This window comes from Thrips palmi, unplaced genomic scaffold, assembly GCF_012932325.1.
Source record: "Thrips palmi isolate BJ-2018 unplaced genomic scaffold, TpBJ-2018v1 HiC_scaffold_12, whole genome shotgun sequence".
Lineage (NCBI taxonomy): Eukaryota > Metazoa > Arthropoda > Insecta > Thysanoptera > Thripidae > Thrips > Thrips palmi.
Window position 1 is genome coordinate 7360457 of NW_023144623.1, and position 19673 is coordinate 7380129.

General features: G+C 56.9%; 1 protein-coding gene across 1 annotated transcript in view; it reads right to left on the reverse strand.

Moving 5' to 3' along the window:
• LOC117640505 (doublesex- and mab-3-related transcription factor A2) overlaps window positions 1-19673 on the reverse strand; it is a gene marked incomplete at both ends in the record, with an annotated part of 62974 nt that overhangs the window by 15480 nt on the left and 27821 nt on the right. Inside the window, one exon of the mRNA XM_034377025.1 lies at window positions 14084-14152. Within this exon, the coding sequence (XP_034232916.1) occupies window positions 14084-14152 (69 nt within the window). The remainder of the gene's footprint in view (window positions 1-14083; window positions 14153-19673) is intronic.

Consider the following 19673-nt stretch of genomic DNA (forward strand, 5'->3'; position numbering starts at 1 on the left):
GAACGCACGCAGCGCGGCACGCGGCACGCCACCAGGAAAAGCCCCATCGAGCGAGAAAGAGACCCAATAGACTGATTCCGAGGGTCTCGCTCTGTCTCTCTCGCACCTACACGGGACGCCCCACGAGTGCGAGAGAGACAGAGCGACGGAATCGGTGTGCGGTGGGACCGAGGCCGCGCGGGGACGCGTGACGCGTGTGAGGCGACCGCAGCGGACTCATTCCGACAGTTTTTCGCGTCGCTCTGTCTCTCTCGCGCTCGTGGGGCGTCCCGGGGAGGCGCGAGAGAGACAGAGTCCGCAGCCCTATCAATCAGCCGCGATTGGCACAAAGTAAAGTTGCGACAGGACGGTGGGTGGGTAATCTCGCTGGGGCCGAGCACGCCACTCGCGGTCGCCAAGTCGCCTAGCCCGCGGGTCGCGGCGCGGGGCGTAGCGGACCGGGGTGGGCGCGCAGCACACCGCAGGCAGTGGCGGATCCGGGGAAGGTCTCAGGGGGATGCGCAAAATAACACTATTTGCCCACAAACAGTGGCGAAAAGCCCTTGGCGCACGGCCTTCCTGCCCGAGGCCTTGTAGGCCGTGCCGCCGTGGTGCCGCCGTGCCCCTGCTGCAGGCCGTGGTCGTGTCAGTGTGGTGGTCGAGCCAGTCCGGCACCGCACGCAGCGAAATACGACACCGCGTGCCCAGCGGGGATCCGAATGCCACCCCGGCTCGCCGGCCGAATCGCACAAACTGCAACAACATTCCGACGGCGACTTTGATTGAACCAGGTCAGACACAGCGTGGTGCAGCAAAAGAAGGCCAACGGACTCTCATGAGGAGAAAAAAAATGCCATCCAATACAAGAAAGCAAAAAAAATTAAATAATCTGAGCAAAACTGAAACCTGGGAAAAAAATGAAGGAGACGACGAAAAATCAAAAAATTACGCGGGAAATGTTGCGTATAAGACATTGGAACCCAGCTATTAACTTTGTGCGCTCTGAGCTTTTTACCGGCACGCACCCACACACACAGACACCCACTGACAGATTCTCTCTCTCTCTCTCTCTCTCTCTCTCTCTCTCTCTCTCTCTCTCTCTCTCTCTCTCTCTCTCTCTCTCTCTCGCACACACACGAGGCGACCAACCGCAGGGCTGGCCCTGCCCTCCGCCCCAAAGCCCCGCGCGGCGAATGGGCTGCCGTCTCCCTAATTAGTGGCTAATGCACCCCGGCACGGCCAACGGGGCTCCACGGGGGGCGTGGCTTGGCGTGGCCCGGCGTGGCGTTGCCCTTGGTATCGTCTGCCCTGCACCAGTGGCGCCCTGCCCCATAAACTCGCTGAATTTAGCGCCCAAACTCGCAGACTCGCAGAGGGAGGCGGGGCCGGGGGCCAGTATGCCTTATTCCACCTCCCCCGCCCCCGCCTCGGTAAAAAGTGCTAAGGCAACAACAACAAATGCCAGTGTTGAAACAAAAAGAACGAAAACGACGAAGTGAGACGCCAGATGAGAGATGTCCGCGCGGCTTATCAGCGCCGGGATCCGCAGAGATACCAGTTTTTGAATGTTCGCGCCACGCCGCGGGTAGCCGGGACGGCCTGGTCGAGCTGCAGGCATCCTGCAGGCAGCCTGCACGCCCCGTCCCATACCGACCGCCACTTTCAATGAATAACGATATTCACCTCTCCGGAGATGAACGCCGGCAGCACCAAATGACGAAAACCTTGTTTTTTCCCCTCAACCGTGACATTTCCCTCAAATGAGTGAGTAAAAAACGCGCGCCGCGTCCGTTCCGTCTTTCTCCTCAATAAATTTTACAAGCTTATAATTTTCAGTCACACTTTGCCTGATTTAAGACCCGTATCAGTTCCGGAGGGTATACTTTTATCATCACGTTACCGCCCCGGCGGTCCTTCTTTTTGGTAACGGACACACACACACGCGCGCACACGCACAGAGGCTTGAGCCCGTGCTGAATACATTACCCTGATCCGACTCAATCCGCACCGTTTGAGCCTCGTTCGGCGTCCCAGAAAGGCTCGCAAGCGTCGCAAAAAGACACGCGGTTTGGCCCGTCCTCGGACACAACAACAACAACAACAACAGAATGGCGTGGAGAGCAAAACGGCGTCACCGCCGAGACCAGGGTGCCAGTATCGTCTCCTTGCTTTGTATCTCTTCGAAAATGATGACCGAATCGAATGGGGGTCGGACTGGCCGGGACCGGACAACTGATTCCGAGAGTCGTTTTCGCCGCCCCGTCCCTCACGCACCTGGAGGAGACGCCCCGTGAGTGCGAGAGAGACAGAGCGACGGGAAAACGACTCTCGGTATGAGTCTGCGGTGCTCCGGACGAGACTCGAAGGAAGGCGTCCCCCCCCCCCCCCCCCCAACCCGAACGGCCCGAATCGACGTTTGACGAGCCGAACGATTTTCAGTGTCGCGACGCAGTCTCCTCGCTCGGACACCTTGGACCCGATTTCGCGCGCGCCGCCGTCCGTGACGGGAGACAAACGAAAGTCCCGACAGAGTGGCACAAAGGCGCTCGACTTTGTGACCGGGATGTGACCCGGCCTAAAGCGGGGGGCCGGTCATTAGACCAAGCTCAGATTGATCGCAAAGACAGTATTTGTCAACAACGACAGTTTTTGGCCCGTCCCGTTTATTTTTTGTAAAAAAATGACGGAGGGACGGGCATATAGTATGATCCCTGCTGCACTGAAAAAAAAGTCTAGTTAAAAGTACTAGACTGTTCCTAGTTAAACGAGCACCGGTAATAATAACTAAAAACCTTGTAGTTTTCACTAGATTTTCAGTTATATCTACTAGCATGGGTATGGTAACATTTACCAGACGTCTAGTTAATATTCCTGGTAAATTTAACTAAACTGCTTAGTAATTGTCGTCAAATTTAAAATTGCAATAGACTAAATTTTAACAATGCGTCTTGAATCCCTTTGGTTCCCTGCGATATCCAAAGCAACGTTTAGCAGCCGGAAATGCCACTCCTTCAGCTGCCTTAGGTGAGCGGCAAAACGATGCGCAGTGTCATCGGGCGGGGACACTCGGCTCTCACATGTGGCGTGATAGCGCAGTGGTAACGAGCTTGGCTCGTAAGTGGAAGATCGGTGGTTCGATCCCGGCAGAAGCGAACCGGAAAATACTTCTTCTCAGCTTTACGATCTCCCAGCGTACATGTGGGGGCGTAGAGTTGAGAAATTACATTTTCTTCTTCTGCTTTGTCTTTTTACAATTCAAAATTTTTACTAGAAGTTTAGTTAATTTTACTAGATTGGGGGTCTGATGGCATGGTAAGGTTTACCAAGAATCTGGTTATTTTTACTAGACAGATATCAACTAGGCAGTCTGGTATTTGTAACTAGATTCCTTGTTGGTTCCTATTCAATTAGACTGTCTGGTAATTGGCACCAAAATCCTAGTTGCTGTAACTAGACTTTTTTTTCAGTGTGTGCGTCCGTTCGTTCGTTCGTTCGTCCGTCCGTCCGAGGACTTCCCGTGGTCCGATCTTGACCAAATTTGGTATGCAGCCTCCTTGGGTGACCCTAAGAACCGCCCGGTGGCATCAAATCCGATCCGAGCCCCGGGGGCGCTGCTGCAGGTGCATCATGGTCTACATGGGGTCGAGGAGGATCTCGGCAACGGATGCAGCTAGGAGGGCATGTAGGGGTATTTTTGGAATCGGGGCGACGAGAGAAAACCAATGGTGCCAGTTTCGAGCGAATCGGAGAACTTCGGACCCGGGTTCAAATCCCAGCGGAGTATTTTTTGAACATTCTTTTTATTCGAGTTTTTGCATTGTTTTTGATGTTTTCGAGGGTGCTGATGACGAAAACGACATTTATTTTAACCCCAGACTCAGATTTAATACCCGTCAGGGTCAAACATAGGCGAAATTCGTACGTTTCTTAATGTACGGGACGGGCCAAAGTTGCCGATGTATATCGCTACTTTTCCTGTTATTTCAATCACAACGACTATTACACCGACTGTTTTTAAAATTCGCTGACTGTTTTTCAATTCACACCGACCATACTTTTCAGTTGCACTCACTACTTTTCAATTCACGCCGAAGACCTCCCCCCCCTCCCCCCTCCACACACAGACAAACACACCTCTCGCGCCACGCCGCGAGTCGGCAGCCAGTGATGAATTAATTCATTTGTCGTAATAAGCGGTCCGGGGCGCTGCTCAATGAATTCATCTGGAATGCATGGCGCTGTGAGCGAGCGCCCGCGGTGGGGTCTAATTAATTAAAAGCTGGTGGCGCGCCAGGTGGCAGCAGCAGCCGCAGTCGCTTCGTTTTCTTTTATCGCCGTTTTGTCGGCTAAAATGTCGCAAAGGCGAAGCAAAGAGAGGTTCGTTGACGACGCGGATGCAATACAAGCAACACCGGCCTGTCACTTTCCTAGGGAACACTTTCGTCTCACAGAGAAAAGTATGCGCCTGCCATAACAGAGTAATTTTAGCATCTCACGATTTGAGAGTTATTGAATTTGAAATGCATTTTTAAGGGAAGGAGTGCGAACGCGCCTCAATGTTTCTTTTTGTTTTTGTTTTTTCAAGAAACGATCTTAGAATGCCATATTGAGCGGGTTGGTCGTCGCGACAATTTGTCCAGAAAGAATCGCGACGGGCGTTGTTGCGTTAGCCGGGCGGTTACGACCGGGGGCGCTGCTGCCGCTAGAGGGAGAGAGAACAGACGGACAGACAGACAGACAGACAGGCAGACAGACAGACAGACAGACAGACAGACAGACAGGCAGACAGACAGGCGGGCGGGAAGGTGGGCAGAGCAGTCGCGGCTCCGCCGGGCTCGGCCGTCTGCAGACGCGTTGTGGACGCATGCTCGTAAAATCCACCGTAGTTAGACTCGGTGGCTGAGTGGCTGCCAGCCCCGTCCGTCCGTCCCGGCGGTGACTGCCAGCCCCGTCCGACCCGCCGCGGCCCGCCGCAAGTGCAGCAAGTGCAGCAAGGTCTTCTTGCCCTGGCGGCGCGGCGTAGCGTCGCCCAGAGGGCGGCCGCGGCGGCCCTGGCTTTGCCTCGGCTGCACACTGATTCAGAGTCTGTCTCTCTCGCACTCAAGGGGCGTCCCGTGTGGGTGCGAGAGAGACAGAGCTACGACTCTCGGAATCAGTCTGCGGGATCAGTGTGGGAGCGAGACGGGGTGCTCTTCATAACGGCTGTCGCGTTATTACGCGGATATATGTCACTGTACCGCGTCGCGCCGTGCCGTGCCGTGCCGTGCCGTGCCGCGTACCGCACCTTCCATCGTAAAGGAGAGTGGGTCCAGACGAGGTGGCGTGGCCGCGCGCATTCCAACGCCGAGCCGCGATGACCGTTCGGTTCCAAGGCGAAGGAGGAGGGGGGAGAGCGAGGGGAGAGAGGGAGAGAGAGAGAGAGAGAGAGAGAGAGGGAGAGAGAAGCCAGGAAGCCATGGCAGCATCCCACCGCGCTGCGCGAGGGGGCAAAAACTCGCGCAATCATGTGTACACGGCCTCCGAAATCACACGCGAATCATTGAGAATCACGCGAAATCAAGCAATCCGAAATCAGCCAAAATCACTAAAATCTACCGAAATTAGGCAGAATCACACGAAACCAGGCCAAATCAGTCCGAAATCATTTCTTTCCGAACACAATCACACGCAATCACGCTCAACATCACCCTGGTGCGTCGTGAAAAAAGGCAAAATCAGCCATGAAATCAATTAAAACCATGCGCAATCATTGCGTTTTCCGAATCATGTGTACACGAAAATCCCGAGTTTTTGGCCCCTCGGCGCTGCGTCGCGCCGCGCCCGGGCCAAGCAGACCGTCGTTGGAGGGGCCTGGGCCGGGCCTGGGCCGGGCCATGGCCTTCCCTGCCCTTCCCTCCTAGGGCCGGCTGCTGGCGGGGCTGGCGGGGCTGGCGGCGCGGCGGCTGCCTAGAGTCCGCGACCTAGCCCAACGCGGCAGAGGATCGCAAGCCGCGCAAGCGGAGCAGGAGTGGGGGCGAGACGCAGACGCACTGACGCACAGCGAACCGTTGTCGAGGCGTCTCTAGCGAGCGTCTCCTCGCCGCGCTCTCTCACGCACACGCCAGAGAGAGAGAGATAGACAAACAGATGTGACGGTGCACACGGCCGGCGAAACGCCGGGAGGGCAGGCAAGCCCGCCGAACGCGGGTGCGCTCGTGCTGCCTTCTTGCCAGGCGGTAGTGCGCCGGAGAGAGACAGAACAAGAGGAGAGCGAGGAGCAGGAGGAGAGAGAGAGAGAGAGCGCGCGCGGCTGGACCGTGAGGAGGAAGTGCACGTCGGGGTGCTCTCAGCGGGGCGCGACGTGAGGCGACCTTAAGTGAGAATGACACGGGAGGACACACTGCCAGCAGCGACAGCCGCGGCGACCAATCAGAAGGAGGCTTTTCCAGAGCGTGCCTGGAGTTGTGGAGAGATCGCAGCGTCGCAGCGTCGCGGCCACGAGGAGAGGCCCGGCAACGAAGACGGACAAGCAGTTGCCGTATCGACAGGACGGTCTCTCTCTCTACGTGGCACTGTCGGCACGGGTCGCGCGGACGGAAGCTGGCGCGGTATCACAGTGCCTTGATTCCGAGAGTCGTTTTCGTCGCTCTGTCTGTTTCTCTCGCACTAATGCGACGCCAAGGATGGGTGCGAGAGAGACAGAGCGATGAAGACGACTTTCGGAATCAGTCGCTACTGCAGAGCCGCACCGCAATGCTTGGCCATTCACCGCACCTCTATGACCCCCGCAGCTTCAATGGCTAATCCCGCGTCCTGCAGTGCAGCCTCTGTCTCTCTCGCACTCACGGAGCGCTCCCATGAGTGCGAGAGAGACAGAGCGGAGACGATGGTCTCGATGGCGACTATGCGACCGCACATTGCAACGCGCAACATCGCCTCTTCGCACCTCCATATCGCCGCCACCACACCGTCGGCTGCCCCCGCGCACTACACACTTGCAAAAAAAAAAATTGGCTGCACCTGCACGAGGAAAACTAGCCAAATGGTTTTCAGAGAAAATCTTTGCGTCCAAACCGGTTTCTATGTTATTTATCCGAAAAAGTTGGCTTCGGTAATCCTGCCTCTGGGTTACGCGCATACCAGACACATTCCTCGTGGCTTAGCAGGCGGCGGTGATTTGGCGGGGCGGGCAGGCGTCGTACGCACGTTCACTTCGCGGGCCAGCCAGCCAGCCGGCCAGTCAGCCAGCCTGTCAGTCAGTCAGCCAGCCAGCCCGATTCCGAGAGTCCTTTCCATCGCTCTGTCTCTCTCGCACCTACACGGGACGCCCCATGAGTGCGAGAGAGACAGAGCGACGAAGAGGACTCTCAGCCTCCTGGCTGCAGCCCACCGCCGCCCGCCAAATATTCGTCCACATGTCGTCTGTAAACAAAGTTGCGACGGAGCAACGGCCGTCGAACGACTTCCACGGATGCTCCCCCCCCCCCTGCCCCCTCCCCCTCCCCTCCCCCTCCCCTTCCCCTCCTGCGACCGGTCCCATCCCATCCACCGCTGCAGCCAGCCAGTACCCGTCGTCCACTACCTTGAGCAGGAGGCTGTTTTTTATCCACCGTCGCACAGGTCGAGACACTAGTAGAGCATCCAACCGCCCGGCCGCCCGTTCATTGCTCAATTAACAGTGCCGTGTGCAGTAACAACAACAAATATGACCACGAAAAAAGGGACAACAAAGACAGAAACCGGAGGCAGTAGTTCCGACTTGCGGCGAAGGTGGTTCGCAATGCAACACGTATTTAGCGTGCAGCGGTCCCTCACTACGCCACTTGCCGCCGTACGCCCGCTGGCACTCACACACCTACACACACACGCGCGCGCGCACACACATACACACATGTTGCAGCCGCAAGAAAAATAGAGACGGCACGCAAAGTAAAACGACCCCCCGCCGCGGCGACAGGCGAGTCCCGTGCGGCCACCCGTCAGTCTCTCTCTCTCTCCTCTCTCTCTCTCTCTCTCTCTCTCTCTCTCCGCGAACGCACTCCGAAAGGGAGGGGGAGGGGGTTAAAATATTTTTGAACCGCTTTTGTTTTGACAAGTGACCAAAGTTACGGCAGGGCAAGTGCGCGGCGCGAGGCGGGTGAGCTGGTAGCTGGTGTGTCCACGCCGCCCGCCGGCGGCAACGAAAAAGAAAAAGAAACACATTTAAATATCTTCTTCGGCGCCACCGCGCGTGCACGGTACACACGCCCAGAAAAGAAGGCGGGTTCACAAAGTTTTAGGTCAAGCGTATCACAGCTTGGCGAGCTATTATTTGAGGGGTCATTGAGAAACCAAATAACGTTGAAAACATAAATAAACGGCCTTTATTATTCTGGGTGCATGTGCAGCAGAGGCCTGGCAGTGTGCTGGCGCGACTTTGTGCGTCCGGCCCCCGTCCCCCGGCCCGGAGGAGACGCGGCGCGCGGCGTCAGCGCTCCTCTTGTTCGAAGGCCCGTAAACGCCACGGCCTGGCGACGGCGCGGCGGCGCGGCGGGCCCCATGCAGATGGCAGTTATCGGTGCGGCCACCACGCCGAGCGCAGCACAGCGCAGCGCAGGATTGAGCGCAAGGAGGAAGAGCCTCCTCGTCAACCCCGAGCCGGCTCCGCTGCGACGGCCTGCGACGGCCCCCAGGCCCCGAGGGGAGCGTTATTAATCATAAAATGTCTCCGACGATCACCCTTTATTCTTTTCTCGAGGCCCCCGTGTGCTCCCCGTCCCTCTCGCACCCCTACGACGCGCCGCACGGGTGCGAGAGAGACAGAACCACGTTCGGAATCGGCCTGCCTGCCTGCGGCCCCTTCGGCCCCTTCGGCCGCGCGCCGCCTCAAGAACGCATATTGTGCCCGGCGGGGACTCGGTCGCCTCGGCCTGGCCGGCCTGCAGCCAGGCTTGGCGCGGCTCGGCACGGCTTTACGCCGCGACCGTAACTTTTAAACCTCCCCCTCCCCCTCACCTCGAGCCTATCCGCCCCATAAGGAAACGTCTACATTTTCTCACACTGTTCGTTAAAGAATGACGCTGCGTTTATGGGTGCCTTGCATATGCGACGGTGTGCGTGTGTGTGTGTGTGTGTGTGTGTGTGTGTGTGGCACAGCGGTCGCTCAGGTGCGTACTGCCATGCCAACTCGCCGTGCTGGTAAATTACCCCTTGCCGCGCGGCGACGACGTGGCTCCACGTTCGGCTTGGTTGGGACAACACCCCGCAGCGGGCGACACCACCACACAGTGGGTCAGAAGACCGGCGACGAAGTGGACGAGGCGGGCGAGTCTGCCGCCAAAAAGCGACGCGCCGGGCCGCCCTCTGGCGGACGCCCGGGAAAACGGATGACCAGCGGGGGCCGCCGAATGTCACACACACACACACACACACACACACACTCTCTGCGCACACGCACCCAGCTGCAGGCGGCGTGGCGTTCAAGCCCGCACGTCAACTTAATCCGAAGGCGGGTTGGGGAAGGGGTGGGGGTGGGGTAAAAGGGGGGGAAGGAGAAAGGGAGAAAGAAGAGAGAGAGGGAGAGAGAAGGCAAGAAAAACTGCACGACGCCTAGAGCCAGCCAGGAGGCCGGCCCATCTATACGAAGGGCCCAACTGCAGCACTGCAGGGGGATTGTGCACAATAAGGGCACGTTGTAAATCAGCGCCGCACACACACGCACACACACACACACACACACCTGCAGCGAGTGGTGACGCGTGACGACCGTAAAGGTGCAGGGGTGGGGGGTGAAAGGGGGTCCATAAGGGAAGTTGGCCGGACTGCGCGCCCAGTTTTACAGCGCGCTACAATTCAAACTTTTTGATTCGCCAAGTTTTTTTTTTACGACTCGCCGCGCCGCGGTGCTGCGCTGCAACGACGCGCGCGGTGGCGGCGGCGTGCCCGTGGCGTGCCAGTGGCGTGCCAGGGTGACGAGGGTCAAGACGAGCAGCAGACGGATTCCGAGAGTCGTCGCCCCGTCTCTCTCGCACTCATGGGGCGACCCGTATGGGTGCGAGAGAGACAGAGCGACGACTCTCTCGGAATCCGTCTGCTGGACGAGGAGGACGAGCAGGGCGAGGAGCAGTAGGAAGCGGCAACTGAGGCGGAAACCAACTAGAGAGTCTCGAGCAAGGACGCTCTGTACACCTCTCTCTCTCACACACACACGCAGGACGGCGTCCCTTCGAGGCGCGCGAGAGAGAGACAGAGGCAGTGAAAGAAAAGACTCGCGGTTATCAGTGGCGGTATGACACCTGTTTCCAGTGGGCTGACCCAACACTTGTCTTACAGTGTGGGGTCGGGAGGCGGTCGGGTCGGCTTGGGGGATCGCGCGCCTGGCAGTGTGGGCGCAATCCCCTGCACAAGCAGTAAAGCCCTTATCACCCGCCAAGCCCTGCAGGCCTGCCGCCTGCACTGCAACCCTGAGCCTGCTCGGGGACTTCAATAAACACGCCGCTCGCCGGTCAACGAGGATAAAATCAGGAAGGGAGGCGGAAAAAAGCGACAGAAAAGCGAGAAAAGTGAGGAAGCGTGTCGCACGGCCCGTCAGAGTGCCGACGGGGCGGACAAAAAGAAAGACTTCGTTTCATCTCTGTTCGATAGGCTGAATTCGATAAGCTGGAATCGATAGTACGATCTACCTACAACCGAAAGCTGTAAAAACTGACCGAAATACTGTCGATGTGTTTCCTACAGGGTTTTCGAGGCCACTTCCGACGAGCGGTCATCGCGTCCCCCTGCGACGGCCCCTCGGGCCCCTTCCGTCACGGGCCCAGCAGACTGCATCGCTCTGTCGCATGGGACGGCCCGCGAGTGCGAGAGAGACAGAGGGCCCCACGCGGTGACGCGCATGGCGCTGAATAGATCAGCCGGTTAAAAGGTTGCGCCGCCACTCTAGCGCTGCGTCGTTACGACGTCGTTCGGTATAAAAGAGAATGCAGCGGGTTTAGCATACTCCTCCGGCACTTTATTGTCACCTCTCTCTTTCTTTCTTTCCCCCGTCTTTCTTCCTCGCCTTGCAGGGCCCTGCAGGGGGTCGCGGGATGACGCCCGAGGGGCACGAGCCGGGCGGCGTTACTCCGTCCTTTAATTGCGTGACAGCCCCGAGCTACGCCGTCAATTTTCCCGAATCTGTTTGGCAGTCTCTTTGAATAACGCGGACGCGTCGCGTGAACCTCCGACGACCCGCGCGGCTTTGCTGGTCCGAGTGGCCGAGTCCGTGTGTAACTGGACGGACCCGGTGGGCGCGCGAATACCCCCCCCCCCCCTCCTGAGGATGAGTAGCGCAAAGAGGGCGCAGGCGGTACGTGACGGCGTTTAGCGCGAACCGGTCCCGAGAGTGGTCCCTGCTCCGTCCGCACGGCGCCTTCAAACCGTCGCACACTCTGTCTCTCCCGCACCCCTTACGGGGCGCCCCACGAGTGCGAGAGAGACAGGGCGGCGAAAGCACTGTTCGGAGTCACACGGCTGCTGCAGCGGCGGACGCGAATCCCCGGGCATGCGGTCCCCGGAAGGGACGGCACTGCCGCGTCAGGCCGCCGCCGTGGGCGCGGCAGCGAACCGCACCGCCATCCGCGGATATTCACCCCGTCAAGGCCGCGAGTACGGAGTGGCTGACCCAGTTCACACACACACACACACACACACACACACACCGCACAACAAACGAACACGCGCCAAATATCAGGCGCGCGTCTCTCGCAGGGCCAATGCCCTCTGCAAGGTGCGGTGAGTCAAATCCGAACTCGGACCGGTGGCGGATGGAGGGAGGGCGGGGTCGGGAACGGCGGCAGTTCCTTGTCACTCACCGTCGCACCGTGACGGCCAAGGCCCGGCCAGCCAAGCCAGCGCCGCCGAGGCACGCCGAGGTGTGCGCGTGAGAGACGCTCGTTTGCGTCGCATCCGCCGCGTGCCCACTGGCGGTGCCCACTGGCGGTGCCCACTGGCGGTGCAGCGCGCTCACCCGCCGCCGGTGTTGTGCCACGCCGACACCGGTGGGTCCCACCACTGGTGGCCCACCTACCGCCAAGCCGCGCAACAGCGTGTAAATTATTGAATTTCACGCGCGACTGTACTGTTCGATTTATCGAAGAGGAAGAGCGACACGTGACTATCCACCGGAACGTTCGCGAGTAGAGAGCCCCGAATCGTGGCCCGCGAATCACAACACAACAACTCTTCTGTTCGATTAGTCAAAAACGCAGAGCGATACATCACGTGGATGTCCGGTGCGGAACGTGCGGGACGCAACGCGTCTGTCTCGAGCGACTGTACAGTTCGATACATCGAAAAGGCAGAGCGGTACATGAGGCGGGCGGCGCTTTGGAAGCCGTCCAACGCGGGCAAGACAGACGCGCTGCGCAACAGGTTAATTACACGACGAGAGAAACACACGCGGCTCTAATTGCCAGAAAAACTCTTTCCGATGGCTGGGCACGCAGCTGCAAGCAAATCAGACGCCGCTTCAGCGCAACAAAACGCACGCGGCGCGCAGTGGCATGTATAAGCAAAGCCGAGTGAAGGGGCGCGCCGCGGGACAGTATGAGAAATAGCTCGTCACATTCCTTCAGGGTTTCAGCCAACGACTGAAACGCCAGATGGGAAGCAAAGCAAAGTTCAAGAGTTGGCTCTCACTACGTTTCGGCACCCCAAGGCTTAGGACACCTTAGCAAGATGGTGAAAAAGTACAGGAAAATCAAGAAATATCCGACGATTTCGGTCAACTTTTGAATCTTAGCTACCAGTTGAGGAGGGGCCGGACAGTGCGCTATGGGACGTTGAATATACACTGCGCCGGCTTCGCACTCGAGCAATAATGTTGGAAAAAGATTACCGCCAAACAAGCGCGATTCTTAGAAATATGTGTGACCGAAGTAAGGTAGGTCAGATGTGTCATTCTTTGAATTTCGTTGTGTAAGTAGGGCCCTACTTGCATGTGCACCACACGCCGAGCCTGGCCTCCTGGCCTAGCCCACGGAGTGTCACGCGCACCCTATGGAGATGGACAGTACAGATTCAGTAGGTTGATTGATTCATAGAGACAATGCAGCCGTCAGTCAAAAGCTAAAAAAGGGAAGCCTTGATGCAAATAAAGGTGCAGTGTTTCGAAACGTGCAAAAGTAATGACGGCGAGAAACTTTTTCCTGTTCAAACCGATCCCTTGCAGTGCGGGGACTTGCTGCGGTTTATTTTCACTGCCAATTAAACACGGAGCTGCACTGCAAGTAGCCACCACAAAGTCATAAACGGCCGTCATCGAGTCCTGCGTCATCGTCTCGCGGTTTCCCCCCGCCATTTTCCCTCTCACTGTGCCATCGCAAGGTCCGTTCCGAAATGTCCCGGTTATGTCCTCTTTCGCCTTACTCCCAGATCGCGTCTATGATAGGCCCGTCACGGAAACACGCATGCACACACAGCCAGCCTGCAGATGCATTCCGGTTGAAATGATGACAGTTAAAAAGCGCATCGTAACTTGGCGATAAAGGATCGCGGCACGTCCCGCAATGTGTACTCGATCGCTAGATCGGGAACACGACACCGTATTGTTATGGCGCCCCAAACGAGCCGCGCTATTTTTCATGGATATCCCGCAGTAATCAGGGACTGCAAAAAACTTGAGCCTAGGGGTAAGCTGAGGAGGAAAAGTACAGGGTGAGAAAAGGACACTTTCCTGTGACATACAGCAGACATTTAACATCCATTCGACAAGGATTTCACACTTGGATGTTCATGTTCAGTTGAAACAAGTGGTGGAAGCATGTCCCCAAGTCAAGATATAAGCTCCAAGGTGTACTTTTCTTACCCTTTACTTTTGTTTCCCCAGCGTACCTCCAGCCAGTTCCCCTGCTTTGGCTCGGAAGACATTCACACCCACCCATAAGACAAGCTGCGGAAATCCTAGGCGAGCTCAAGGCTCGCGTCGCAGCCCAGCGGCACCGGAACGGCACCGCACCCCATAAAACGAGCCATGCGATGTGGGCTCAGAAGTGCAGCGAAGGCGTTCGCTCATTTTATGTACGCCTTGCAGAGACGGCCGCGCAAACAAATAATGAAATGCCCCGCTGGACGCGCTCAACGCGCGGCGCAGAAGAACAAGGGTACTCACTAGGTCTAGGGGAAGGGGGTTCTTCTCGGCCTTGGTCCACGCTCCGAACGTCCGAGTCGCAGTATTCTCCTGAAAGCAGAAAAGCCACACTTTTAGCACTCGAGTCCTTTGGCCATCATATGTGTAAGGCAAGCGGGTGGCCCAGACGCTGTTCCAGTTTTTATAGGCGGCCGTCGTCGGTACCACTTGCTCCAGCCCAACGCGCGCGCTCACTTCCCACATATACAGCCCAGAGAAAGGTTTTGCACGTCCTGGGTCAATACCACGCACATTGGAGTGCAACCACCCGACGGGTGTGCATAAAGTGCTCTTTATCAATCATCCTTCCGAGGAAGCACACACTGGCGCCCCCATTTACGACACAACATAAGAGGGCGAACAATGAATACGTAATGAACGCGTCTCTCGTCGTAAACTTGCGCCGCGGAAAAACAAAGTTGCAGCGACCTTAGAATAATTCGCCAACTATTTCCATCTTGGCAGTAATTGCAATCAGGATTCAAGATATCACGACGAGACAGCTTTAAGACCCCCGAATAAGCCAGCGAGACGAGACGTCGTGCTTCACCGAGCCATCGCCCACCCTCCTAAACATGCACACCAGCACACACACACATTCACTCACACATGCACACATACAAACACACCTAAACAGGGTCGCAACCTTTCCATTTCCGCGGCAATCGGTCAGCCAGGTGCTGTAAACGCACAATCCACTCGAAACGCACTTAGGCGTATATAGAGGAATGCACTTGGCGTGGCGATGTTTACCTTACAACAGTGCACGCACATCCGCCAATAAAAAGGTGCACATCAGACCAAGACCCGGGCCATCAAAGTGCCTGGCTGCCGTTCCCACCGAGTTACACATGCGGAATACAATATCCGCCTGCAGGGTCGTTTTTCTTATTCCGTATCAAGGATTTTCAGGTTTTCCTAACTTGAACCATTCATTGGACTGATTTGAAAAAGCTTGGAGCACAAATACCAACTGTCTGCTCTTCACTTTCATGCAAGAAAATACGAAAAAGAGTGGTCAGTAGGGCAAGTTTATCCCTTCCAAAAATGAAATTGTCGCGAAATGAACAGCATTTCTCGGAACGGCAAAAATTTCGTCACTGGTTGACAAAGAAGAATCCGGCTTTCAAAAAAGCTGGAATGCGGGACGTCTAGCCGCGCGGATCGTCTCCTGGTCCGTCCGATCGCCGCATCCCAGTCGGACAGCGCCAGCGTAGCCAGACGGCCGGCCTCAAGACTAATTATAAAGTCGTTGAGAAAAGTTTTACGGGCGCACAGTGGCATCATGCAGTGGTACCGACCCACCGGGCCGCCGGCCGCCGCCGGCCCTCTGCAGTGCACAGCGCCTTTACAGCCTTTATGAATATTCGCGTGCTCCCTCGGGCTTGGCCAGACTGTGTTACCAGGTGCAAACTGCGCAAACTATCATTTTGCGGCTCTGCCATTACGACGCGCAGAGGCAGTGCGGTTATTTGGATGCCATTATTGCTGGTCAAAAAGACTGACGGATTTGCATTCTGTCTGTCGTTGCACTCGTCACTGTCGATCAGCATGAGAGAAGAGTGCTGTCTTTGGTCACCAAGACCAGTAAGACCAAATCGCGGCCCAAGAAGAGCTACACGTGCTAATAAATATCAGAATAACAGGCTCCAGTGACGTGTCGGCCATCCAATTCCGGCCTGCCTAGCCTGCCTAGCCTGCCTCGCCTTTCTAAAAATGATGAAAAAGCGAGGCTAAGGGTAATGATGGCGGTTAATTACATGTGCATGATTCGATCCATCGCGAGCGGAAATGGCCGCCACAAAAACGCGTAACGTTGGACGAACCTATCAGCTCGCTGCACGGCCTGCGCGGTCTGCACGGCTACTGCACAAGCGGCCTCCGCAAAATAAATAAACCGATGGATGGGTCGTGTTTAACGCGGTTCTCGTTGAGCGCGCGCGCAGGCAGGCAGTCGGGTACAGGGCCAAACACCGTGCTACAGACTGCAGAATGTATCAAGCCATGGAGCTTGGTCCGCTCGGGTCGGCGAAGCCAACGCCTCAGAGACATGTGTCAAAGGTTCATCCCGCCATTGACTGGCCAGCCGGACAGGGGGACGGCAAAAAACGAGAGCAAATAAAAACTGTAACAAGACGGACCCCCTTTTAGACGGAACGGAAGCGGTAGAGGTTGCTTCATTCATGCAAAATGCACAAAAGAGCCAAGTTGTGCGTAAAAGGTGTCGCTGTCTGGTTCTCCTCTTCCTCCTCCCCTCCGCGGCCTACTTTGTCTCCGAGTCGTAACTCATCTCGATGACCGACGCCCCGCTGGTCAGCAGACCGTCAGCAGCGGACTGATTCCGAGATTCGTTTTCGTCGCTGTCTCTCACGCAAAACATTCGCTGCGCCAGTGAGTGTGAGGGGGACAGAGCGACGAAACCATCTCGGAGTCAGTCTACAGGGCGGCCAAAAAAACACGGCCAGGCCAACGCCATTCAACAGGCTGGACGAGGGGCCTCGCCCAACCACGCCGACATTGACGGCGGACCAACACCCCTTCCAATAGGGGGCTCTTATCAGTCCGTTTTCAGCCTAAATGACAGCATCAGTGACGTCTCCGTGGAAGATATACAGAGGACTGACGGATAATCATCTTCTTCAACGGTGACAGTTGGCGTGGGTAAAACGGCTGCCCTCGAAACAATGACGGCGATGCTCTCCAAAACGGAATCAAACGAGGCGACGTGTCGGGTGTCTCGGTGTGGGAACCGCGCCGCGCGACACCGATCCAAATGAACACATTGCCCCACGCGAGCCGCGACAGCGTCAGGACAGCGGACTCAAGGTGACTCGGCGTCGTAATCCACGCTGTCTGGGTAATCGGCGCACAAAAGGCTCTCCACTGCTACCAAGACGACGACCACGGCACCACCGCCACCGCCGCCGCGGCGCAATCCGTTACGGAAGCCCTTTCAGTCCGATTCCGGGACCCCTCATTAGGCATCAGACTGTACCTGTGAGCTGACCTTGTCGCAAATATGCAAATGAGGAGGCGACGAAAAAAGCAGAGCAACAGGGTGCAGAGAGAGAGAGAGGCAAGAAATGAAAGGAAACCGAAAAGTTCGCAAAGAGGCAGGCAGCTCAGCCGTGTCCAAACACGGCGGCCACTGTCATGGCATGCCAGTGCGCTGCCCTGAGTCGAGGGGATTGATCCGCGTTCCGACAACTCTCCCTCCGACCGACGGGGCGACGGGGCGACCAGGAGACGCGGCCACCCCTTCCTTCCCCGGGACGCCCCGCGCTTCCTCGCCCGGAAATGTTATCATCCCCAATAAAGAAAGATTGTTTGGAGTCGGGGCGGACAGTCAACAGAGACGTCATCGCGACAAATGAATGCAGCGGCAGCGGCGCACACGGCGTTTTGGCGCGTGCATTCATCGGTGTTCCCCTCTCGCTCCCTCTCGGGCCTAATTTGTTGTCGCCCGCGACAATGGAGGCCGAGGGGGAGAGAAGAAGAAGAATGGAACGAGGGGGCAATAAATTAGGACGCAGAGAGAGAGGGAGGGAGGAGTGAAGGGGATGAGCCAACACACCCCCCGCGGGGTTCTGACCCACTTCAAAGTGATAACATAATTTGATACATTTTAATGAAAATGCGTGTACTGTACCTTTCTGCACACCGTCTCGAGGAACGGACCCGGGAAAGGGGAGGGGGGAGTACAGAGAGAGAGGGGGGAAGAGAGGGGGCTTTTAGCATGAACTCTTCTCGGCCCCGTCATGCAACTGCAAGGCGACGCCAGGCGAGGGGGGAGGGGGAGGAGTTTACGAGCGTCCATGAAACAGTCCCACGATGACTTCCAATCCATAAAATGCGATTTCTGAGCGCGATACTTTGGAGCAGACAGCACTGTGTGTGTGCGTGTGTGTGAGTGCGAGTGCATGAGGCACCCAGGCAGCGGCGCAACTGGTTCGAATCGAGCCGCCCTACCCTACGCCAAGAAGCTACGCGGCGCCGACCGTCCAAAAGGAGAGTCCCGGGTTCAAATCCCGGCGATCGCTCGGTATAATTATTTTTCCTCCCCGCTTTTATCTTTTCTGTGGCAACTGACTGAATAATACTTCCGCCTGTCTGTCTGTCTGTCTGCCTGTCTGTCCGTCTGTCTGTCTGTCTGTCTGTCCGTCTGTCCGTCCGCCACCCCTAGGCCGGTGCACTGCACTGCACTAAAGACCGCAGCCACATTCGGCAACAATGAGGCAATAACACTTTTATGCGGCCGCACCGCTTCCGAACATAGCGTGCTCTGTCTCTCTCGCACCCAGACGGACCGCCGCATGGGAGTGAGAGAGAGACAGAGAGCGGTGCTGTTCGTAAAGTGTGCCCGCCGCGCCGCACTAGCCAGTCACAAGGCGCTTGTCGGGCCGCCCGAAACGACTGTGGTGTGACCAAAGGAAAGCCACACACACACAACATGGCGCTGTATGAAAAATCGCGCACAACCTTGAAATTCCCCGCGAGCCAGCACGCGCCTCTGTGACGGCAAAACTAGTTGGACTCGATTACCTCCATCCCCCCCTCCCCTACCAGTGCAGCGGCTGGATGCATTGGACCCTCGTTAGCGAAAAGGCCTCGGTGATGGATGCCGGTGACAAAGTTGCCCCACATGACTCTCGTCATCGTTAGGCCCCGGCGGACTGATTCGCTCTGTCTCTCTCGCACCTACACGGGACGCCCCACGAGTGCGAGAGAGACAGAGCGACGTTTGTCTGCAGTTCGCCCCGGTCGGTCACGCCAAGTCCGAGCCGAGCGAGATGGACACACCGGCCAGAGAAGCGGGGGCAAGCGCTGGGCAGCGCGCGGATCAAGATCAGACGTTTTGCTGGTCTCCAGTTCGGGAGAATTTGGTGGTGAAGGTTTTGGGATCGAGGTGCACGGTTCAACGAACAAACAACAGCCAAAGGGATGCACACACGGGGGGCTGGTCTCGAGATCTCAAGAAGAAGAAAAAGAAGAAGAAGAAGAAGAAGAAGAAGAAGAAGAAGAAGAAGAAGAAGAAGAAGAAGAAGAAGAAGAAGAAGAAGAAGAAGAAGAAGAAGAAGAAGAATGCGCCGCTCCACCGTTAATTGCCGACCACTCGAGCGCGGGCGTGACACGAACGACTGCATTGGGCACGACACCTGTTGCATTCGGCTGCGTCTGTGTGCGTGCGCGCGCGTTTGCGCCTCGTCTGTGTGAGCGCGTGTAACAGCAAGAGAGAGAGAGAGAGAGAGAGAGAGAGAGAGAGGAGAGAGAGAGAGAGAGAGAAGGGGGTATGGGCATGGCGCACAGTGGCTGGTGGCATTATGCAGTGTGTGTTCCTTGCCTGGCGCATGGCCGGATGAGCGCTGCAACTAAAGGAGTGTATGAAAAATTGCAGCACGCAAGGGCCGCATCACCGCCACACACACACACAAACATAAGCACACGAAGACAAAGTGCTCAGAAAACAACTTTGACATAGCCTGACAAACCTCAAATTCCAACACCATTTTCTTCACGGAAAACCGCATAAGGGGCACTACTGAGTGGTGGTGGAGGCAGGGCCGAGGCACCA